At 53.2% G+C, this 24606-nt stretch overlaps 1 protein-coding gene across 5 annotated transcripts in view; it reads left to right on the forward strand.

Annotated features, from left to right (window-relative positions):
* Positions 1-23169, forward strand: part of DNM3 (dynamin 3) — a 270137-nt gene extending 246968 nt beyond the window's left edge. For 2 of the 5 annotated variants that reach the window (XM_056107384.1, XM_056107386.1), the window contains one exon: positions 14838-15087. In XM_056107384.1, coding sequence (XP_055963359.1) covers positions 14838-14907 — 70 coding nt within the window. In that variant the 3' untranslated portion in view covers positions 14908-15087. Of the gene's footprint in view, positions 1-5060; positions 5137-14837; positions 15088-23095 lie in introns of those variants that run through there. The other 3 variants (XM_056107385.1, XM_056107389.1, XM_056107388.1) reach the window with 2 other exon arrangements.
* The last annotated feature ends 1437 nt before the right edge of the window (positions 23170-24606 follow it).

The following is a 24606-nucleotide window of genomic DNA, read 5'->3' on the forward strand; positions in this document are numbered from 1 at the left end:
CCCCACCCCCCTGAATCGGGGGTTTGGGGAAGGCCCAAGGTTGGCCAGTTGACAGCAAGTCGAGTCTTTCATTCATCTGATTCATGGGATTGAGTCATTGGACATTGCACAAAGCAAATCCTTCCCTCGTGGGCTGCAGACAGGAAGGGACTTCGCCCCCACCCCCTGGTGGCCCTGTTCAAGACGTGGGGTGTAGAGCTCAGGGAGCCTGACAAGGCTCTTAAATAGGGCCTTGGTTGGGGGACCTGCTGGACTGTGTCTGCCTCCCCCATTGGGTGGGACCAGCCCCAAAGGTGGTCGCCCAAACCCGGCGGGCTAAGGACTTGGGCCGTTTGCTCCCTTGGAAAGCACTGTCATGCTTGGTACCCTTCAAAGTCCTCATCAAGGAGGCTGGAGCCATAGCACAGTGGGTAGGGCGTTTGCCTTGCACACGGCCAACCCGGGTTCGATTCCCAGCATCCCATAGGGTCCCCCGAGCACCGCCAGGGGTGATTCCTGAATGCAGAGCCAAGAGTCAGCCCTGAGCATCGCTGGGTGGGACCCAAAAAGCAAAGTCCTCATCAAAGGGAGAGATAGGTGCTCTCAAATCTCTGAGTGAGTGTGAGTGTGTGAGCGTGTGCAAGTGTGTGTGTGTGTGCATATGTGTGTATGCGTGTGTATGTATGCGTGGGGGTGTGCATGCATACTCAAGAGTGTGCATGCGTGCGAGTGTGTGTATGTGTATGTGGGTACACGTGTGTGTGTGTGCACATGCACACGTGTGTATATGAATGTGTATGTGCACAAGAGACAGGGAGAGGGAGAGAGAGAGAGAGAAAGGGGGAGAGAGAGAGAAAGAGGGAGACAGGGAGTAAAAGAGGGAGAGAGGGAGAGAGACAGGCAGAGAGAGTATGAGTGTGAGAGAGAGAGATGGAGGAGGGAGGGAGACAGGGAGAGAAGGGGAGAGAGGGAGAGGAGAGAGGGAACGAGAGAGACAGAGAGGGAGAGAGAGAGGGAGATGGGAGGGAGAAAGGGAGAGAGAGAGGGAGATGGGAGGGAGAAAGGGAGAGAGAGAGGAGGGAGAGAGAGGGAGAGAAAGGGAGAGAGAGGGAGAGAGAGAGAGAGAGAGAGAGAGAGAGAGAGAGATGGATTCTCATTTCTCCAGAACTGAGCTCCGTTGTATAGGAGGGGCCGTCTGTGCACCTCTGCAGACTAGGCCTATGAGGGGCTCCTCCCCCCGCCCCAGCCTCCCCGGAGATGGGCCTTGTCCCCTGTGTAGGGGAGGTAAGACTGGGTGTCTGGCCCAGGCTGCCCTCCAGGGACCCTCTGCGACCTGGGGCACCCGCGTCCCTCTGCCCAATCCCCGGCAGTTGGTCACTTTCTTCCAGTGACGACAGCAGAAAAGTGTCCAGTCACTGGCTCTGGGGTACAGTCACGATCACGACCATCCTGTTGTTCGTCGATTGCCTCGAGCAGGCCCCAGTAACGTCTCCTTCGTCTTAGCCCTGAGATTTTTTTTTTTTAAAAAGTGCCACATTCAAGGCTCTTCCAGGGTTAGGAGAATGAGACCCATCATTGTTACTGGTATTTGGCATATTGGGGATGCCACGGGGAGTTTGCCAGACTCTGCCGTGTGGGCAGGTTACATTTGGTGGCCTGCCAGGTTGTCCAAAGCAAAAATGAAATAATAATATTTCTGCGGGGTACAGAGGACAGAAAGACAGAGAGGGAGACATATATCTCCCCTTACTGCTATAGAACACACACACACACACACACACACACACACACACACACAAGCACGCACTCGTGTGTACACACACACACATTCCCAAGGAGCTTCCCTGCAGGCAGGACACAAGGATGGTGTCAGGACTCAGGTGCCTGCAGGGGTGGGAGGGGGCAGCCCGCCCCCGGCCCCTGGCGCTGGGCACTTTGTCTGTTTTGCTGTCAGAAAGAACCAGAGCAGTGGGGAAAGGGGCATTGGGGGCCCGTCCCGGGGGCATGTGTTGCCTGCTTGCATGCTGCTGTGTCTTCGGGCTCCTAAGCTTGGGGGTCGCCAGTGCTCTCGGGGAGGGAAAGACGCTGTGGGGAGCTGACCTGCTAGTTCAGGGGGCGGGGTGGGGGGCGCAGGGTCATCCTGGGTGTTTCCCAGCTTGAGGCTCGCACACGGGACAGGATTCAGCAAACTCGGGACTGGAGAAGGGGAGTCGCTAGGTGGTTGACGGGGGTCCGGGGCGAAGGGAATGTATGAGAGAGCAGTTGTGTTTTTCAAAACTTCTAGAACATTCTCAAGTTCAAGCCAGACTTGACTTGCCTGGCCAAGAGTCTCAAATGGAAAACAGAAACAAGAGTTCAGAGGGAAAGAGGGAAGTTGGCGGTTTTGTGCTGAGCCTTCAAGTTTCGGGCCAGCTCGGTGCTCTGGGAGGGTGCTCCCCGAGGTCTTTGTGATGAGGGGGTCACCAGAGAGAGAGAGAGAGAGAGAGGGAGGGAGTGGGAGGGGGGAGAGAGGGAGAGAGAGAGGGAGAGAGAGAGAGAGAGAGAGAGAGAGAGAGAGAGAGAGAGAGAGAGAGAACCACGGTCAGGAGCCTACGCCTGCTTAAAGTGCCTGTTTAGAGGGAGAATTCTGACCGCATAAAATCTGTTTTTAATAAAAGCCAGAACAGGAATCCTACCAAATGCAAGCCAGAAATGGGGTTTAAGATTTCAAAAATGAAAGGAAGGAGGAGAGAAAGAAAAAAAGAAAGAAAGAAGGAGAGAGAAAGAAAGAAAGAAAGAAAGAAAATAAGAGAGAGAAAGAAAGAAAGGAAGGGAGGGAGGGAGGGAGGGAGGGAGGGAGGGAGAGAGAAAGAAAGAAAGAAAGAAAGAAAGAAAGAAAGAAAGAAGAGAGAAAATAAGAGAGAGAAAGAAAGAAAAGAAAGGAAGGAAGGAAGAAGGAAGGAAGGAAGGAAGGAAGGAAGGAAGGAAGGAAATGAAGGAAGGAAGGAGGGAGGGAGGGAAGGGAGGAAGGGAGGAAGGAAGGAAAGAAGGAAGGAAGGAAGGAAGGAAGGAGGGAGGGAGGGAGGAAGAAGAGAGAGAAGGGAGGGAAGAAAGAAAGAAAGAAAGAAAGAAAGAAAATAAGAGAGAAAGAAAGAAAGGAAGGAAGGGAGGGAGGGAGGGAGGGAGGGAGGGAGGGAGGGAGAGAGAAAGAAAGAAAGAAAGAAAGAAAGAAAGAAAGAAAGAAAGAAAGAAAGAAAGAAGAGAGAAAATAAGAGAGAGAAAGAAAGAAAAGAAAGGAAGGAAGGAAGAAGGAAGGAAGGAAGGAAGGAAGGAAGGAAGGAAGGAAATGAAGGAAGGAAGGAGGGAGGGAGGGAAGGGAGGAAGGGAGGAAGGAAGGAAAGAAGGAAGGAAGGAAGGAAGGAAGGAAGGGAGGGAGGGAGGGAGGAAGAAAGGAAGAGGAAGAAGGAATGAAAGAGGGTAGAACGGAAAGGGGCGGCGAGCCCGCAGGGAGATGCAGGAAGGCGCTGTGGAAACCCTCCTTCTCCTTCTTTCCCTCCTGTCTCCTGGCCTTCTCTCCTTGAACATAATGCCAGGCCCCGTCCCCTGCCAGGGCAGCAGCCCTCAGCTTTGGGAAGGCCCCGCCACCACACACGCACGGGCGCACGCACACCCCCACCCCCAAGTTTCTGGGATCTCCTGAAGCCACTTTCTCCACTTTCGTCTGGAACTGGACCCTCCCAGGGGGCTGAGGCAGCGCCCCAGGCCACCCAGAGCCTTGCCAGATGTGGCTTGCACCCCGGGCCGCCCTGGCAGTGGGTCCCGGAGCACCCCGCTCTCCGAAAAACGCCAGAGCCCCTCTCACTCCCCCTCCCAGGGCGAAGCAGGGGCAGGAGGGAGCCTCCGTGCTTGGCCCGAGTGTTCTCAGCTGCTCAGACTGTTCTGGTCTCTGCACGCGGGGCCGCCCTTGGGAGAGCGAGTGGGATGTCGTTCCCGGAACGTGCTGGCCCTAACGATTCCCACCTGCACGCGGGGAGCGACCCTGTCCCAGAAGACGCCAAGGCCGCAGCCAGAGCCTCTGTCCTTAGGGGGCTGGACATGCGCGCATCTTCGATTTGTGATTCGTGGGACATCTCCCGTGGCCAGGATATTTGGAAGTTCCAAATCCCCTCCCCGCCCCACTCCGTGCCCTCCCCCGCCCCCTTCCCTGGAAATCCTGGCCAGCGGGGGCCCTCCTGCGCCCACCTGACCCTCAGCAGACACCACCCACCCCTCTGGGCCCCGCTCCCCAGCGGGCAGTCTCCCCCGCACCCACCTCCCGCGTCAGGCCTGGCATGGCTATTTTCGGTTACAGCATCTTAAAATTAGTTCGTTGGGAGTCACTGCCTCTGACACGGAGGACGAATTGAACTGCATCAAAGCGAGTTTTTCCTGGCAGCCGCGGGCTCCGCTATCGTCTTCCCCCATTCATCTTTCCCACCTCCCACCCACTTTTTCTGGGAGGAAGAGGTGTTGCAACAGTCAGAGTAGGGGTGGGGGAGGGGAAGGGGACAAGGGGATGGGAGGGGAGGGGATCTCTCTCCACGGGAAACGCTGACTTCCCTGACCTCAAGGCTCAGTTTAGGAAAGAAGACAGGGAGAGGAAGGGGTCTGGAAATTGTTGGTTCTTCTTTGGAGACATCCCTTGTCCCCAAGGCTGGTGCCGGGGGTTATCTCAGAAGCATCAGAGTTATAGCAGAGGAAAGGATGTAGCCTTCAGCACGACTCAGAAACACAACGGAAACGCCACGGGGAAGCCATGTCCCCAGGCAACCACCCAGGGCGCCATCTCAGGGGGTCCCTGATCACACACCCTGACTATCCTGAGCTTACTGGAGGGTCCCTCTTTTTTTTTCTTTTTGGGTCACACCCGGCGATGCTCAGGGTTTCCTCCTGGCTCTGCTCTCAGGAATCACTCCTGGTGGTGCTCAAGGGACCCTATGGGATGCTGGGAATTGAACCCGGGTTGGCCGCGTGCAAGGCAAACGCCCTCCCAGCTGTGCTATCGCTCCAGTCCCACCACAGCCCATTTCTTACGAGTCTGTCTTTGCATCCCTAACGTCAAGGTTCGGTGCCGTGAAGGAGGAACCTGTGGGCTCGGGGCTAACGGGTCACTAAAGCGTCCCCAGGACTAGCCTGGGTTTGCCCACCCTCCAGACTCAGGCGCTGGAGACTCCTGACTCCTACGTCCCCGGCAGCCCCCCGCAACGAGCCTGGGCTCAGCTGCTGCCGAGGCCCCGCGGATGGATCAAGGACATTTCCGACCCGACCGCCAGCTTGCTCCATCCGCGCCCCCATTGACAGAACAAAGGAATAAGCCACCCCGAGGTGTCTGACCCATGGAAGTCACTTTCTTCTCAAGCCCTGGACCTCAAGGGAAGCCAGCAGTGGTCTGAACGGAAGCGACTTGGTGACGCCTCCCTGACCCTCTCCTGAGGGTCATTGCTGGTCATCGTGCCTATCCCTAACCCCAGAGTTCCCTGCTTGTTGCAGGGTTGACGTGAGTCACCCTGATGCTTGCTGCTCCCGTTGCCGTTAACTCAAGGAAAGCGAGGAGCAAAATGCACCCGTGGGAGCCCACCCAGCCTTTAGACCACGAGCTCGCTGCCCAGCTTACCCTGACCCCCTGCTCTGAGCACGGGGCAGGCGGGAGGTGGGGTTCTTGCAAGACACTCTGAGTTTGATGGTGTTAAGCACGGGATTCTGGGTTCCCAAGCGGCGAGACGAACAGAGACACAAACTTGATAATGCAAAAGCAGTAGGAGTTTTATTCCAGTGTACTGGGGTCAACGATCTCACCCACAGAGTGGTCTCTTGATGGCGACCCCCCGACTTCAGGCAGCATGCAGTTTATATAGGGTTTGATGGCACAAGCAGCACATGCCTTATTGTTTCAGAAAGAATCTTAGTTACCAAACAAAGGTGTTTGGGCAAGTGTCTAGGGTAACAGTGGTCAGGCAACAGTTAAACAATAGTTTCCAGTATTTTATGATTCCATAGGCTTCTCGTTCTTTTAGGGTTAACGAAAAGCAACTTCTGGGGCCTGGTGAGAATTGATTCATCGAGCCCACTTGCTGGGCCCAGGAACTCTCCCCGGTGGGTTCAGGTTGGCCAGTTACACAGTGTTTTATTGCTGGGAAACGGAATCTGTTTCAGTTCCAGCTGATTTTCCTCATTTCTGCCGCCCGTCATGGTGTCAGTTTTGCCCTTACGATGACGTGTCTCGAAATGACCCCCGAGGTCCGCAGCCCCTTCGCCACTAAAGTTTCCCCAGGCAGAAAAATCACAAGAGCCATTGGTCACTTCCTGCTGACTTATCAGTGATCGGGACAGACGAGAAAGGAAATGTAGGTCCCGGGCATCCCTTGAGCCTCCACGTAGTCAGCGGGTGTCCCTGCTCCTCTCCCGCCCAGAAGGGGCCTCCCTGGCCTCCCCGCAGGGGTCTGTAAAGGGCACCAGTGTGGCTTTTGTGTGGAGTCCCGGATTTATTGCCGAGAGTTTGCAAAAAACGCCTACCCAGCCCCGGAGTTTTCTCTCGCTCCCACCAGCCAACATATTGGAACCGTTTCCCCCCCCCCACCCCCAACCCCAGGGAGCCTCTGAATCCAAACACAGATTGACACCCTTTCCTTGCCAAATGGATTCCATCTGGCCTAGCAAACGCCGAGGCCACAAGAATATTACTCTCTGGCTCTCGCCAGTATTTTTAAGTGCGGGGGTTGGGAGGCGATGTTGGAAGGATTTGGGGTTTCAGAGAATCCACTTAGTGTATTGACGCCACGTTGCCCGTAATTGGATGGGGTTTCCCCAAGCGCCCCTTGGAGTGTACACGGCAGGGTTCCTCTGAGAGGCCACATTCAAAACCTGAGGTGGTCCTCTGCCTCCCCGCAACTGGGGCCGAGGCCACCGGCCCCTCATCACACCCTCTCAGAAAACCCCACCCCGCCCCAGCAAGCGTTTCCATGCCCAAACGCTCTTCTTTAGTCTTCCCATAAACACCAGCAAGTGTCTATTCTGGTTTTCTAGTTAAGACAATTGGCTTGCAGAGCCCGAACGATAGCACAGAGGGGAGGGCATTTGCCTTGCATGCGACCGATCCAGGTTTGATCCCTGGTATGCCATATGGTCCCCTGAGCACCGCCAGGAGTAATTCCTGAGTGCAGAGCCAGGAGGAACCTCTGAGCATCGCCAGATGTAATCCAAAAAGCCAAAATAATAATAATAATAGTACTGTAGTACTGTTCTCCCATTGTTCATCGATTTGCTCGAGCAGGCCCAGTAACGACTCCAGTGTGAGACTTGTTGTTACTGTGTTTGGCATATCGAATACGTCACAGGGAACTTGCCAGGCTTTGCTGTGCGGGCAAGATACTCTCGGTAGCTTGCTGGGCTCTCCGAGAGGGGCAGAGGAATTGAACCCGGGTCGTCCGGGTCGGTCGCGTGCAAGGCAAATGCCCTACCACTGTGCTATCACTCCAGCCCAAAAATAATAATAATAAAAATAAATTAGCTAGCATGAATTACAGCACAAACCTATCATGCTTGTGGTTCCTCCCCTCTGCAATTCCCCCTGCGCCAACCACCCCTGTCCCCCAAGAAATACTAAATCCAAAATGGCAAATGGAATTCCAAATCACACCTCTGACCTATCCAATCATGCAGCACACCTGTTGTTGGTTTCGGGGGGAGGACAGATTCTCCCTAATCTACTGAGGCAACACCCTTCCCCCACCCCCACCCCACACACACCCCAGATTCACATCAACACCAAAATATAGGCACTGTTCTCTCTTCATGTGTGCTCCTGTGAGCTTTGGAGATGAGCTCCCGCTGGTGGGCCCAAGGGGGACAGAAGACTAATGGGGGAAATCCAGATGGTTCCACCCCACATGCAACCGGAACGTCTATGAGGAGTTCTAGAACATTCTAGAACATTCCTCAGGGGCCATGAAGTGGCCTGAGAAGGTGCCGGGAAGCTTGTAAATGCAAGTTGGGAAGGGAGCCTAGTCCTCAGGTCACCGTGCCCACACACCCCTGTGTGTGGTTTGAGTCCCCTGAGGCAGTGTTGGTGCAGTTCCTTGGGTCCCCTGGGAACTTTCCAGTGGGAACTCAGGAGAGAGCGGGAGTTCAACCTTCTCAAGTTAGTTTTTCAGCCCAAAGAATCTAAAACGGAATCATTCCACTTAGAAGAGGGCAAAGAGACTTTCTGTACCAAGTGAGCCTTTTAAAATTTTTCGTTAAGATTATCCATTAGGGTGATCTCAAAGCCAACCTCAAGAACCAAGGGAAAATTTTCCGTCCAGAAAAATCTCCCCTCAGGACCATGTGCCATGGCCTTCCACAGAAAGTCTACACCCAGCCCTCCCTTTAATCCGCCGTTCATGGTGGTAACACCCTAAAGAAACCAAGGAAAATGTTCACTCGTTTCTAAAACAACCAGAATCTCTCTCTCTCTCGCTGCTTAGCTGTACTGGAAAGTATTTTAATAGCTAAAATAAAATTTCACGTGAGGCAAGTTCTACCGTAATTATTGCCTCTTGGGTGGAAAAGACAGCCCTGGTGGGTGTGTTAACTTTCGGAACCACTGTTTGAACTTTCCCTGAAGTCAAGTAGAACTCTGGGGCATGTGGAAGAAGGAGGCATTGCAGTTTCAGCCCTGAAAGATGTGGGTCAGAAAACTCCCCGTGATTGGCAGGAAGACACTGGTTCTAGGGCTAACTGGACAGAATTTGACTGACTCAGATGCCCAGGAGATTAATGTGCTCACTCCATTTCCTTCCATCTTTCCCTGCGACTGTCTCTGAATATCTTAATATCTGAAACACTAACATGTCTATTAACTCGTTCTGAGGCCCTCGTCTTTGAAGGACCGTTGGCAGTAGTGGCCCTGGCTTTCATTCATGGATTCCATCTGACGGGTTCCGTCTCAGAGATTTCCCGCCTGCATCCAGGGCCTCGCTTCCCCCAAATCCTTTCCCCTGTGATGATTGGTTGTCTTCAAAGTGACAAGATAACCCTGGACGATGAAAACTTTGTCATTCTAGTGCATATGTGTTCTCTATGGACTAAATACCCTCTTTAAAAGTGCCCTTAGGGGGCTGGAGTGATAGCACAGCTGGTAGGGCGTTTGCCTTGCACATAGATCTGACCTGAGTTCGATTCCCAGCATCCCATATGGTCCCCTGAGCACTGCTAGGGGTAATTCCTGAGTGCAGAGCCAGGAGTAACTCCTGTGCATCGCCGTGTGTGACCCCAAAAAGCAAAAAAAAATGTGCCCTTAGGGGGACTGGAGTGATAGTACAGCGGGAAGGGTGAGGGTGTTGGCCTTGCACCTGGCCAACCCCGGTTTGATCCCCGGCATCTCATACAGTCCCCTGAGCACCGCCAGAGGTAATTCTTGAGAGCAGAGCCAGGAGGAACCCCTGAGCATCACCAGGTGTCACCCAAAAAGCAGTAGTAGTAGTAATAATAATAATAATAATAAAGTGACCTTTGAATATCCCTTTCCATTTCTGATAGCCTGACAGTATCCGTATTGCAAACCACAATGCCCAAAAGGAGGGAAGGAGGGAGGGAGGGAGAGAGAGAGAGAGAGAGAGAGAGAGAGAGAGAGAGAGAGAGAGAGAGAGAGAATTACCTGCCATAGAGGCAGGCAGGGGTTAGGGGATGGGGGGGGGTGGGAGGGACCCTGGGGACCCTGGTGCTGGGAAATGTGCCCTGGTGGAGGGACGGGTGTTGGAGCACTGTGTGACTGAAACCTGATCATGAAGAGCTATAAGGGTCTATCTCATAGTGATTCCATTTTTAAATTTTCAATAAATATATGAAAGTGCCCTTGGAGATGTAAGGCTAGCTAGAGTTCCGAAGAATGAGCTTCTAGAACATTCCTCAGAACCACATGCTCCTCACACTCCCGATGGCCCCCAGCTCTTGGGTTTCTCCCTTTTGTCCCTGAGGTGGGCACACTTGCCCCTGCTGGGCTGGTGGGAGGAGGGAGCAGGCGGGAGGAAGGCGGGGGGTTCTGCCTCTTGGCCGAATCCACCTGCCATATGCCACAAAACCAGTCCCATTGGTCTATAGAATGACAATGTGGGTGAGATGGAGTCTTGGCATGACCTATAGACGCTTCTGGAACAACACGATCAGAAGTGCTGCCTGCCTTTGCGGGTCCTCTTGGCCGCGGCCCCTCCAGCCCGTCTTGCAGTTTTTGTAAGACAGATGCCGGAGAGACATATGGTTCTCATAGATTTTTCCGTCTAGACGAACCTTTATTTAGTCACTTTGGGTCTGAATTGCTCTAGTTAACGTTTCTGTAGAAGCCTGTATAAAAATTTTAAACGTGGGCATTCCATTAAGGTGTAAAACAAAAAAAGCTCGATTTCTTATTGGCACAAGATGAAAGGGGTTCGGCTGAAAACTTCCTCCAGGTGAAGTCATTCCGGCTCTCGTGGATGCCTGCACGTCCACCCCGCGCCCACAAACTGTCCAAAGTGGCAAGATTTAGCCCCCAAACCCCGTGGCTGTTAAATTCATAGGCTTGGCACTGTTTCCCCAAAGTGAATTCTTTGTGTTCCAGTTGAGGTGTGCTTGCGTATTTGTATGTGTGTTGTGCATGTGATTATGTATGTGATCGGTGTGTGTGTGTGTGTGAGAGAGAGAGAGAGAGAGAGAGGGGTATGTTTCTTCTGCATACCACATGGCCCAAGGTGTGCCAGCTACTTGTCCTGAACCCTCTCTTGCAGGCAGCATTTTCCTTATTTTAAAGACGTTCATGAAGATCCCCCCAAAGCCATCTAGGGCTTTTTGCCCATGGTTTCAGCCCTCCCCTCTGGCCCCATAGTACGATTTATTTTTATTTTTATTTATTTTATTGAATCGCCATGAGATAAGAGCATTACAAAGCTGTTCACGGTTGCTTTTCAGTCCTACAGTGTTCCAACACCTGTCCCTCCACCAGGGCACATTTCCCAGCACCAGAGTCTCCAGGTGCCCTCCCATCACCCCACAACTCCCACCCACCCCAGCCTGCCTCTATGGCTGGCACCTCTCTCTCTCTGTCTCTCTCTCTCTCTCTCTTCCAACCCCCATCTTAGGCATTGTCACTGTCACTGTCCTCCCGTTGTTCATCAGTTTGCTCAAGCGGGCCCAGTAATGTCTCCATTGGAGACTTTGTTGTTACTGTGTTTGGCATATCGAATACATCACGGGTAGCTTGCCAGGCTCTGCCGTGCGGGCGAGATACTCTCGGTAGCTTGCCAGGCTCTCCGAGAGGGGCGGAGGAATCGAACTTGGGTTGGCCATGTTGACTGCGTGCAAGGCAAACGCCCTACCGCTGTGCTATCACTCTAGCCCATTTTAGGCATTATGGTTTGCAAGACAGATGCTGAAAGATTATCATGATGTAGATCCCTTCACCTGCTTTCAACACTCAGTTCTTGTCCAGCGTGACCATTTCCAACAAGTATTGTCATACTGGACCCTTCTCTATCTTAATACCCTCCACCCTCCACACCCTTGTGGTAATTCCCAACCATTGACCAGTCCTCCTGGCCCGCTCATCTTCCCAGGACCTGGATATTAGCTTCATACTGTTTTAAAAAAAATTTTTTCTATCCCACAAATAAATGCACTCATTGTATATCTGTCCTCTCCTTCTGACTCATTTCACTCAGCATGATATGTGGTACCGTTTTTTTTTTTTTGGTTTTTTTTGTTTTTGTTTTTGTTTTTGGGTCACACCCGGCAATGCACAAGGGTTCCTCCTGGCTCTGCACTCAGAAATGACTCCTGGCACTACTCAGGAGACCCTATGGGATGCCAGGGATCGAACCCAGGTGGGCTGAGTATAAGGCGAACGCCCTACCCGCTGTGCTATCGCTCCAACCCCGTGATACCATTTTAAAATGCAGTTCCCGGGCTAGTGCAAAGACTCCTTTTGAGAGAACATTGCCTGTAGCCAGGTGGAAGTGTCTCTCACGAGGAACGGAGGGCTTGGGGACCGCCCTGTCCTCACCAAGGTCAGCACTTGGCTCCATGCACACCCAGTAGCTCTGAGTCACTCTTGGTTCACGGACAGTCCAGTCACAGAGCTGGGGCCTCCCTGGTTGCTGGAACCTTCTGCGGCTTTCCAGGGCACACTCCGGAGTTCATCCTGCTGGGCTGTGCACTGTAGCACTGTCCTCCCGTTGTTCATCGATTCGCTCGAGTGGGCCCCAGTAACGTCTCCATGGTGAGATTTGTTGTGACTGTGTTTGGCATCTCGAATATGCCATGGGAAGCTTGCCAGGCTCTGCCGTGCGGGCGGGATACTCTCGGTTGCTTGCCGGGCTCTCCGAGTTAGAACTTGGACCCAGACGCGCCGCGTCTACCGTTGTGAAGAGCAAGGTGTCACGTGGTTTCTTCGACAGACAGTATTTTCTTTTCTCCCCACCTGTTGATTGTTGCTTTTCCCTGGAAGGCCAGCCTGCCCCCCCCACCCCCCACTTGCCCTGATTTCCAGAACCTTCCACCCTGAGGCGAAAACTTCAAGTCCCTGATTCCCAGAGGCGTGATTCCGTTCCGGGTGACAGGCCGTCTCTCCTCACCATGGCCAGGAAGTTGTGGGCAGGGACTGCCTTGTCACCCCCAGCTCTGAGAGTGTCCCCACCTCAGTGCCCCTGAGAACACAGGGTGAGCTTACCTGGAGCCAAGTTCAGAGTCACCTCCAAAGTTAGCAAGGTTTTTTGTTTGTTTGTTTGTTTTTTGCTTTGGGGACCACACCCAGCGATGCTCTGGGGTTACTTCTGGCTCCGCACTCAGGAATTAAATTACTCCTGTGCTTGGGGGACCCTATGGGATGCTGGGGGTCGAACCCGGGTCGGCCGCATGCAAGGCAATGCTCAGGGGTTCCTCCTGGCTCTGCACTCCGGGATCATTCCCGGAGGTGCTCAGAGGAGACCCTGCGGGATGCCGGGGATCGAACCCAGGTCGGCCGCGTGCAAAGGAAACGCCCTCCCCGCTGTGCTATCGCTCTGGCCCTAGGTCAGCAGGCCGTTGCAAACTTTCCTCAGTAGATGTGATCAGGACATTCTTTCCACAAGCCGTAAATGGGGCAGAGTCAGACAGACACATCATCCTCCCTCGAGCGGCCTCCGCGGCAGCCGCAGGAAGGGGGGCTGGGTACTGTCCCCGCAGAGCGAGCGCCAAGCCAGATGTTCCAACCAGGGCGGCAAGAGCGGGGCCAGGCGAGCTTGTGCGCTCCTGTTTATCTCCGAGACGAATTGGTCTGGGATATTATACGTTTGGATCGTCACAACGGTGCTGTTTTCCGCCCGTGTTCTCCGCTCACATTCCGTGCTTATGAAATACGCTCATACTTTCCCAGTGACATCCAGGCTAAAACCACGGGTCCTCTTGCACCGGGGAACGGCTGGCTTTGACTCAGCCTCCGGTGCAGTGACAAAGCACAGGCCTCTCGTGCACGAGGCCCTGGGGAAGTTCAGAGCATGTGGCGGTGGATGCCGTGGTGTGAGCCCAGAATCCGCCCCTGGTGAGTTCCCACTCAGACAGATGTGAATCTGGGGCCGGAGCCACAGCACAGCAGGGAGGGCGCTGGTCTTGCACAGGGCCCACCCGGGTTTGGTCCCTGGCATCCCAAAGGGTTCCCCTAAGCACCACTAGAAATGATTCCTGAGTGCAGAGGCAGGAGGAACCCCTGAGCATTGCCGGGTGCGTGACCCCAAAAAGAGTCAAAAGAAGAAGAAAAAGAAGTAGGGGCTGGAGTGATAGTACAGCAGGGAGGGCATTTGCCTTGCGTGCAGCTGAGCCCAGTTCGATTCCCAGCATCCCTTAGGGTCCCCTGAGCACCGCCAGGAGTGATTCCTGAGTGTAGAGCCAGGAGTAACCCCTGAGCATCACTGGATGTGACTCCCCCCCCCAAAAAAAGATATATATATACATATGAATAGATGTGAATCTGCCTTGGTGGGAAGTTTCTGACCTCACTGGGATGTGTTGCCTTCCTGGCCTCTTGTCCACTGGCCTGAGGCCCCATGCTCCTCTAAGCAGGCCGGACTTCTGTATCCAGGTACCTTTGGGGCCTGCATTTTCTTGTTTGCCATGTCATGTGAGACCCTCTCGCCTCGCCATGCCACACGCCAAGTACAGAATGTGGGTCCCTGCCCTGGAGATTCCCTCTGGGGACACTGTGGTCACTTAGGAAGTGAGGGCATGCTTACCAGGTGATCTCCTGAGCTGAGGTGGGAGTGGCGTTGGGGAGGACCCAGGGAGGGGGTCTGAGCCATTAAAGAAAGGGCCCACTACCCTGGCACTACACAGATGACTGTAAAGCTGTCCCGTCTGCCCGTCTGCATAGAGCACCCTAAGTTACCCATTGCTGAATCCTGGGGGGGGCGGTGTTTGTTTGTTTTATTGTGGTTTTTTTTTCTGCTTTTTGGGTCCCACCTGGCGATGCATGGGGTTCCTCCTGGCTCATGCACTTAGGAATTACTTCTGGCGATGCTCAGGGGACCCTATGGATGCTGGGAATCGCACCCGGGTTGACTGAGTGCAAGGCGAACGCCCTACCCGCTGTGCTATCGCTCCAGCCACCAATCCTGGAAGGGTTTTTCTCCTCCAGGTTCAGGCTGGAGAAAGGTGTCTCTGGGAAGAAGACCCCCTTTCCAGTCTAAGGGCTGGGGGAACTAGAGGTGGTGTCCCACTGAGGACATGGCTGGAACTGCCACCCTCCCGTTGCCTGTTCACTGCATGAGCATGGGTGCACCCGGGATGCCTTCTGCGGGGCTGTCTGCAGTTACCTCTTCACCTGTCTCTCTCTCTTTCTCTCTCTCTCTCTCTCTTTCTAGCCGGAGGCCACCCCCATCACCAACTCGCCCCACTATAACCCGCCCGCTAGAGTCCTCCCTGTTAGACTAAGCGAAGCGGCTGGCTTGGCCAAACTAATTACTAACGAATCCCGCAAAGGTGACCTGTTTGATAACCGTGGCCGTGAAGCCGTGAGTAGTCCCCTGCGTGGACCTCAGTTAGCAAGTAACCAGTCTCACTAACATGCCCCCTCACGCCGCGGCTCGGGCTGGGCCCCTGGAAACGGTCGGGTCCCCCGAGGTGCCCGGCAACCCACGTTTTGGGGACCATCGGTCCACCCTTGGCTTCTGTTCGAATCCACGTCAGACACACTTCCCAGGTGACCAGAAAGGGGGCCCCTGTTCCAAGCGAGGTGAGCTGCAGTGGTGAACCTCACTGTCCCACCCGCCCCAGCTGCCGTGGACACGGTCCCTTAGCCCTGTCCCTCCCTCCGCCAGAGCCGCCTTCTCCGAGTCACAAACTGTCGGAAGTGGTTGCCCATTCCGATTGGGACTCCCTAACAAACAAACAGGAAGGAAAGCGTTTTTCCAGAGGCCCAAGGCGACGCTTGTTCCGGGCAGCTGCAGAGCAAGAAGCGTGCTCAAGAACGGGTGGAAAAGTCGGCTCGGTCGCCCAGTCAGGTTTGGCGACTGTCTCAGTCAGGCCTGGCTGTTGACACGGCTCAAGGCAGACACAGTATCTGACATCTCAGAAGCGGCGCCAGTGTCCCTTTCTTGTTCCCCGAAACAGTCGCCTCCTTGTGGGTCCCCCGTGATTGATGGCTGACTTAAGCAATATCTCACATTTTTTTTTCCATTCTGACCCAGGTTTCGGTCGAGCTAACTATACTTGGACACACCCTTCAGCTTATGTATTTATTTATTTATTTATTTATTTATTTGATGGGAGCGCAAGGCATATTCCCTCTTGCCTCGCTAATATGGAATCCCTTGGTGGGAGACTGTATCGGTCGAAAGTCATTTTCTCTCCTAGCAAACCCCATGCCTCACGCTGGGTCCCCCCCTTCACAACTGGATTTGGCATCGAAGGGAAAGTCGTGCCCTAAGTTTGCCCAACTTCGCTTTCTCTCGGCGGCTCCTTCCTGAAAAACTGTAGGAAGATATTCAGACCTAAAGCAAATTGATCACTTCTTAGCTTTCCAAAACAGCCAGGAGCAGTGGAGTCCAGGGGGGGTTAATAGTTCAGCCCGGAGGCTAAGTTCGGGACTACCTCCGACTGGGGGTTGACTAGAATGCAAGAAACAGCCGGAAGCCAACTGGAATTTTGTCTGCTAACTCTTCCCAGACGCAACCCCAGGATGCAGGGCCCCTCGGCACTATTTCATAGTCTGCAGAAGTAAATCAGGTTTCACCCACCGAAATGTCTCCCTTTGAAAGCAGCAAACGTGATTTGTATGTTAACTTCACTTTAATTTCCTGTGTAGCTTATACCCAGCGCAGACCCCCATAAAGCACGAAGTAAAAAAAGCGTTTCACGATTATTAAAACGGGACCTTGCCAAGGCGAATGGCATTGCCGTGAACTTACTCTAAAGGGCTACTTGCTCACCCCGCTTACAATAAGTAAAAATCAGCGTGTATAACATTTACCCAAAGAATGTTGCAGGGTTTAAGTTGGACATGAACCCCAAGTCTTTTCATAGCTTCTCTTTTCCTCGTGGGGTGGGGGTGGGGGAGGAGGCTCCTTGACAATGGAGTCGATGTGCAAGATATGAACTGCATTTTAGAGAGTCACCAGTCCGTGGAAGTGGGTTCAGTAAACATCCATAATAAAATCAGTGACCACCAGTAAGATCTCATCAATTTGCCGGTAAGGGTCCCTCACCCTGCTCTCTCTGAGTTCTCTCAAATAGGCTGCTAACAGATCTTTGCGGACACAGTTTGGCTTTGTGCTCGAGGTGGTTTTGCATTTTGCTGCATTTCAAAAATTTCCTTCTGTTAAAGGAAAATATTGTGGATAACCACGGGCGTGTTCTTAGATCAGCAGAAACCATGTCAAAGAAAATGAGAGATTTTTTTTTTCCTCCTTCCTCAAGTTTCTTTCCACTGAACTGTTGAGGCAGGCCTGGGTAACTGCATTCATCACCTCCCATTCCTGCTCACTCCTGGGCACCCCGGGGTTTCTCTGTCCCTCTCGTCTCCTTTGCGAGGCGGCTTCTTGTTTCATTTTCCCGGCGAGTTATTTCTAAGAGAACCGAGCCTCCCCCTGGAACTGTGGCAGCTCTTGGGAGTCGATTCGGCAGCTCCTCTTACCCTACCTGAGTCAAATCAATCCGTTTCCAAGGGGCTTTGGGTCTCCGAGGAGATGGGGGCTGGATGAAGTGGAAGGTCTTTGAGTGCGCGGTGCGCACGCAGCATCGGTATCAGGACCAGAGGTGGGGGTGTTGCTGAACGGGCGTTTTCTGTGTCCCCCATCCCCCTTCTCCTCAGGATTTGTGGCTCTCCTTCACTCACCGTGCAGTAGATACAGCGCCATCCATCGCGGGATCTGGGAAAATAAACCAGGCAAACGGCTCTGCCTGGCTCTGTTAACTCTTGCATGCTTACTAACTCATGGGAATAACCAATTTAGTCACTAATTGACACCGCTGTCTTCTTGAGCTAGTGTCGGTTTAGGGCAGCTCTGTCGCGCTTCCAGAAGTCGCTCCCGAGATCACACTTCTGAGTCTTGCTTTCAGCCGCGTTCTGTGACCCGAGCACACTGCCTCCTGACCCAGATGCGAAAATCACCATTTTCCAAACAGGACAATGAAAGTAGTTCCTCTCCAGTACCTAGAAATATTCTCAACCTAGCGTTTAAAAGTAGTCATAGAGATTAATTTTGTGAAGTTTTTTTTCCCTGTACGCCATAGCCATAATTCTCAAATATGAAATGGGACCTAATACCAGTATGTGATAAATGTTGCTGTTTTCTGCGTGCAACGGAGATTTTCTATGCATGTGTCTTTCTGTATGCTGTAACCACGTAGTGAGCTCATTTCTGTAAATATACGTATTTTGTGCCCCTTTCGGTGGGTAGACTTAAAGGCAGTTGTTTAAAAACGCCACAAGCATGAATGTGATTGTCTGTTACTGTACATACGTACGTCTAGGTACGGATGTTAATACGGGTGTGTACATGTGCTTTGTCTCTGTATGTTCAAATTTGTTTGTCAAACTTCTAATGTAAGAGGTCACTTTGGAAGCTCTGCTGTATCACGTGAAAACTACAGTGGCTTGTTGCAGAGAACAGACACAAAGTCTGTGGAGGTTTCTCCGAACTGTATTCATTCTTAAGAGGCCCAGAGGTCAGAATTACCCTGGTGGCTTGAAGCAGTAACATCTTTCAGCCATTGGTACTTAAATCCACAGCACTGCTAGCTAAGAAGTTCCCACCGATGGTTCCACAGGTGGTTAAGGAGATTTGAGCTGGGGCTGGAGCAATAGCACAGCGGGGAGGGCGTTTGCCTTGCACGCGGCCAACCCGGGTTCGATTCCCAGCATCCCATATGGTCCTCTGAGCACCGCCAGGGGTGGTTCCTGAGTACAGAGCCAGGAGTAACCCCTGTGCATCGCCAGGTGTGACCCAAAAAGCAAAAAAAAAAAAAGAAGAAGAAGAAGTATTTGAACTGGTGGCCTAACTTTTAAGATACCAATTGGGATTATAAATTATTTGGGGATTGCTCTGTTAGACCCCCAAAATCCTAACTTGGTCTATCTAGTCCCACTTTTTCTGTATCGTAATTTGAAAAAGAAATAAATACAGTTGAGGGATACAGCAATCTCACTCAAGTGGCCGGGATTATTTTTTTCCCCTCAGTAAATCTGCTAAAAAAAAAAAAAAATCAGGGAAAGAAGGCAGAAGGCCCTCACCCACGTTTTTGCATGGCTTTCATTTTTTGATCAATCTGAGGCTGTGAGGCTGACAGGAACCTTGCTGAACGTTGAAAGCCTCTGAGCTGCAGAAGCCGAGCACACGTGGGAGTCTCGCCTCACAGTTCTGTCGTGCGTTGGGGGAAGAAAACGTTTCCCGCCCCCACACCCCACCCACCATTTGAGCTATGCTTCCCGCACCACCTCGTGGTCCTGTCTGGTTGACACGTCTGTGGTCGTGTGGTACAACATGCTGGAACACCCTTGGGAATATGTGGAGGCGTGCAGGGCCGGTGTGTGACTCTTTGTCTGCGTGCGCTTCGCCCGCGTGTACCAGCAACACCCCAGGAAGAAGGCGCTGACTAAGCGTCCGCAGACCTGTCCCCACCCGGGGCCAGGTGACACTCCGCTCCTCTCTCCTGTCTGCGCTTCCACACGCTGCTGCCGTCTGACTCCTTCACTGAAGTTTCCCCCTTCAGGTCTCGAACTCTCGAACTCTGCACGCTGCGTACCACGTGGAGGACTGTGCTAAGTCCACGCTTCTAGCCCGTCCCGTTCTCTGCTGTCGAACCCATCGGAGTGGAGAAGTGCCGTGCGTTTGTCTGAGTTCGTGTGCACGGCCTGGCCTCTCGCCTGCTTTGCTGTCTCCTTTTTTTTGCTTTTTTTCTGAGTAAAATCCTTCTTTGGTTTTCTTTTTCATTTTATTTCTCTTTCACGAAGCAACAGCGGACCCATGCAAAACGTGTCTTCGGCTGTTGGACTGATTCGTTCATTCGAGCCCGAATACTCTCTTCCACTGTCTTCTGGGCATTTTCTGGGCGTTTTCATGCGGACATACGGTTGAACTCTGGGAAGGTCACTTGGGAAGCCACTTTCCAGGCTGTGTCCCTCTCGAAGGCCTCGTGTACCTCTTGTGAAAATGTGAAACTGTATTTCTGACCTGAAATAAATGATCTCTGAAGGCCTGAACACACCCTGCCCCCCTCCCCCTCGTTCTTGGAGATGTTTCTCTGTCAGGCCTGAGACCTGGGTGTTTGGACAGCTCTTCCCATCCCATTTGGGGCCTGAGTTGATTCAGTTTATTCTCTGAGGTATCGTATGAGGGAGGGCTGTGGGGGGAGGGGGGTATCTTCCTCCCCTTTCTTTCCTGGTCCTGTGTTTCCAGAGTGAGGATGACACTTTGTTCCAGAAGCTTTGGTGACAGGCCTCTTAAGGATGCCACAAGCATGGGACCAGAATGAGGGAGGGACTTCCCCGTGGTTGACTTTCCCTCTGGGCTCAGGATTCTGGGAAGAGCGAGTCATGGGGAAGCTGCAGGCTGTGGTTGGCGTTGAGTCGCCCTTTCCTGCCGTCATTTCTTCCTCATCTCTGTCACCTTCTGAGAGAGGGTTGGCCCTGCCCAGCAGACATGCGTCTTTCTGGCCAAAGGAGTGAGGACAGGCACCTGCTGAACACGGATGTTGCTTGTATGTGTAGGGGTGAAGGGAGCGGGTGTCACTGCGTAGTTTTCTCTAATGGACCTTATTTTGCCGATTTGTGGATTTGCGGAAATAATTCTGATGAGGGCGTCACGCCGGCAGGGAGCCCTATCCTATGCGCTTGGTTCTCCCTCCAGAGTCCCGCTTCTCTGCCGGACTCTGGTGTAACAGAAGTCACAGTTCTGGGACAAAGTTGTGTCTTGAAGAAGCGTTAGGCAAGTCTCGGGGCTGGAGCGATAGCACAGTGGGGAGGGCGTTAGCCTTGCACCCAGGTTTAATCCCCAGCATCCCATAGGGTCCCTTGAGCACCACCAGGAGTGATTCCTGAGTGCAGAGCCAGGAGTGCAACCCTGTGCATCGCTGGGTGGGACCCAAAAAGAGGGTAAAAACACACACACACACACACACACACACACACAAAAAAAAAAAAAAAAAACCAAGAAAGTCGAATCTCGAGTGATTGGCTGAGGCAGGTTTTGCTAAAAAGGAGAATGAGCCTGGAACCTTCAGATCTGCTAACCAGGCACGGGCCTGCGGTCCACCGTGGAGCTTGTGCCCACAGGGACACCAATTTTTAGCTCCTGCCTTTCAGCCCTTCAGCACCATGCAGGTTCTGGAAAAGAAATCTCGAGAACCGAAACTGCTAAACGCTCCGGGACAGAAAGGAAGAAAGACTCTGGGTGCACAACCTCCCCACCCCCAACACACACACATACACACAGACACACAACACACACAGAAGACTCTGGGTACACACCTACCCATCCCCACCACACACACACACAACACACACAGAAGACTCTGGGTACACACATACCCATCCCCACCACACACACACAGAGAGAAGACTCTGGGTAAACACCTACCCATCCCCACTGCGCACACACCACACACACACACACAGAAGACCAGAAGACTGGGTACATACCTACCCATCCCCACCACACACACACACACACACCACACACACACCACATACACACACAGAGAAGACTCTGGGTACATACCTACCTATCCCCACTGCATACACACAGAAGACTGGGTACACACCTACCCATCCCCACCACACACCACACACCACACACACACACACACACACACACACACACACCGTCCTCAGCACACAGAGCTTGGCGTCAGCCTGATAGCCGCCTCCCCAAAGTTTGGGCACCAGCAGCAGAAGGACCAATCACCAAGGAGCCCTCCAAGGCCCACAGCCAACAGTCGAGGCTCAGCAACGCGGGCCTCACGCTAAACGCTTGCTCGGGCCTGAGTTCCATCCTTGGCGCCACACCGTGGCCCCCAAACTCGCCAAGGCGGAGCCCCCTTTGGAAAACTCCAAAGCCACAGAGCTGAGGCCAACGGCTCAGGCCTGGCTTAGAGCCAGCGCGCTCTACCTGGAAGGTGCCTTGCGCGTGGGGACCCGTCCTCAGCACACAGGGCTAGGCGTCAGCCTGATGGCCACCCCCATCCCCCACCCCCGCCTTCCCTCCCAGCTGAGGTCATCCGAGTCTCCAGAACGCCTTCAGCACTGTCGCTGGGCAGGTGATCAATCTCGGCCGGCCTGACAGCAATTTAATTGCACTTTCTCCGCAGAACCCCAGGGAGACCCGTTCCTGGCCCCCCCCTACCCCGGCCGCTCCAGCTTCAGCCTGGGGGGGGGGGCACAGCCCCAAAGGCTGGTCCCCGTAACAAGTCCTCCATCATCTCGATGGGGGAGAGGGGCGTCCCCACTTCCTGGGGCCGGCTGGCCTCAGGCCCAGGGGACATTGTTTTTCTGACTCGGGGCCCTGAAAGGGCCCAGCTGGGCACCTCTGAGCCCCGGGACACTGCCTGAGACGATAGAAAGTGTGTTTGTGTTTGTGTTTCTCGTAGACTTTATTGTTCCACTCACTGAGTGTTACAGGCGTTCAGAGGAGAGTGAGTATATGGCCGTGAGCGGAGCCCTGAGCGCGGTGGTCCAACCCCAGGGTGGTGGCTAGTGGATCCATTGGCTGGGGTGCTGCTTCCCCTCTCCTGGAGCGGAACTGCGTGATGTCGGGGGAACTGCGTGATGTCGGGGGAACTGCGTGATGTCAGGGGATGTTGGGAGGGCTCTAATCTCCCCCAGAAGTGGGCCATCAACAGGGGCCTGTGGGCATGAGACGGACACACGGGGGGATAGTGGGGGGTGGGCGGGGGAAGCAGATAGAGGCCAACCAGGCCATGGAGGGGAGGAAAGATGCAGAACCCCAAATCCCTCTCACACTGCAGAGCCATAGGTGTGCCCCACTCTGAGCCAGAGGGAAATTCGACGGAGTGCTGGGGTGCCCCCAGACCCACCTCCCGCACTCCTCTCCCCACCCCCACCCCCGCTCCTCTCTCTGGAAAGACCAACACGTCACGGGCAGGATTCCTGTTTACAGAATCTGTCCTCCAAGATCCAAATCCCAAGCCTGTCTGCATGGAGACCCCATGACTCACCTGATGTCTCGTCTTAAAAATAACGTCCACCCGGGACCGGAGAGACAGGACAGCAGGGAGGGCATTGGCCTTGCATACAGCCGACCAGGGTTCGATCCCCAGCATCCCATAGGGTCCCCCAAGCACCGCCAGGAGTGATTCCTGAGTGCAGAGCCAAGAGGAACCCCTGAGCGTTGCCAAGTGTGACCCCCAAACAAAAAACCAAAAAAGAAATGCCACCTGAGAGAGGAAGAGGTTCCTCCTGGCTCCCCATGGGGTCGTGGGAACTGGTCATTGACCCCAACAAGACCCCTCCTCCTCCCCCCTGCAGGGCTGCCTGTCTGTGTGATTTGCAGTGGACTTTCTGGGGCTCCTTTCACCGGCTCCTCTGGGCTAGAATTTAAGCATTGCTTCCTCCGCATCCGTCCTTTTCATTTTTTGTTGTTTTGTTTTGTTTTGTCTTCCCCAGGAGACCCCCTCCTGCCGTTCCAGGAAGACCATCCTAACCCCCATCATCCATCCATCTTGCCCCCAACACCGCATCTCTCTCCCCCGGTATTTAAAAGCCTTCCGTTTGCACTCTCTGTCAGATGTACATAAAAACTTTTATTTTTGATCCATATCTATAATAAAAATAAATTTTATTCTATATAAAAAAAGTGTTATACCCCCTTTTCTTTTTTGGAAAGAAAGAGGAGAGAAAGAAAGAAAGAAAGAAAGAAAGAAAGAAAGAAAGAAAGAAAGAAACAACAGGTAAAAGTGTGAGGCTCAGTCAAAACAGGTTAAGTGGGAAACACAGAATTGAACTTTTAAAGCGCTTTAAATTGTGTTTCGGGGGGGAAGGTTGACCATCACCTGGCTGTCTTCACCAGGGCCCCTTGGAGGAGGGTGGGTTGAGTTTCCCTCCCCACCACGAGCAGAGCCCCGGCAGCTGAAGACCTCCGGTTCCAGGCACAGCCATGCTTAAGACCACTCTCCACATGTTTGGACGAGCCTCACGCATGAAGGAACCGGCAGAGGAACCCAGGTGTGCAGGACCCAGGGCATAGATCTCCAAGCCTGCTCGGATTGGGACTGGGGCCTCCTCCACCCAGATGCCCCACCTTCCAGTATGTAGGCGTTACACCCACCAACTACCCTGGCTCTGTGTAATCCCATCAACGGCCAAGACCCAGAGACTATAAAACCCTGCTCCGGGAAGCACACGGCCGCATTCTCGGCCGCATGACATCATATTATCTAGTTCTTACTCTGGAGGACCTGGCAGGCTACCAAAAGTATCCTGCCCACATGGCAGAGTCTGGCAAACTCCCCGTGGCGTCCCCAATATGCCAAATACCAGTAACAATGATGGGTCTCATTCTCCTGACCCTGAAAGAGCCTCGAATGTGGCACTTTTTAAAATCTCCGGGCTAGGACGAAGAAGACGTTACTGGGGCCTGCTCAAGGCAATTGACAAACAATAGGATGACAGTGACACAGTGATACAGTGACCTTTACTTCTTCAAGCATTGCATTTTACAATACTAGTTAGTAGAGAATGGTCATTTGCTTACTTGTCCAGTGGAAGAGAAGAAGGATGAAAGCAAGAATTCTGGGTGTCCAAAAGAAGACAGAGAGCAAAAAGGAATGCCCTGCCACAGAGGCGGGGTGGGGTGGAGGGGACGGAGTGGGGGTGGTAGGAGGGATACTGGGACCATTGGTGGTGGAGAACGGGCACTGGTGGATGGATGGGTACTCAATCATTGTATGACTGAAACGCAAGCACGAAAGTTTGTAAGTCTGTAACTGTACCTCACGGTGATTCACTAATAAAAAATTTTTAAAAAATTCTTGGTGTCTAGAAAAGATACAAGTAATTTTTTCTTAGCAGGCACCCTTTTGGGGGTGCTTTGAGGACCACCGCCACCCCCAGAGCATCCCAGGGGCCAGTGATTCAACTTCCACATGTTCAGTGTAGCCTGTCTCCAGCGTATGTCA

This window comes from Sorex fumeus, unplaced genomic scaffold, assembly GCF_029834395.1.
Source record: "Sorex fumeus unplaced genomic scaffold, SorFum_2.1 ptg000164l, whole genome shotgun sequence".
NCBI classification, from domain to species: Eukaryota; Metazoa; Chordata; class Mammalia; order Eulipotyphla; family Soricidae; genus Sorex; species Sorex fumeus.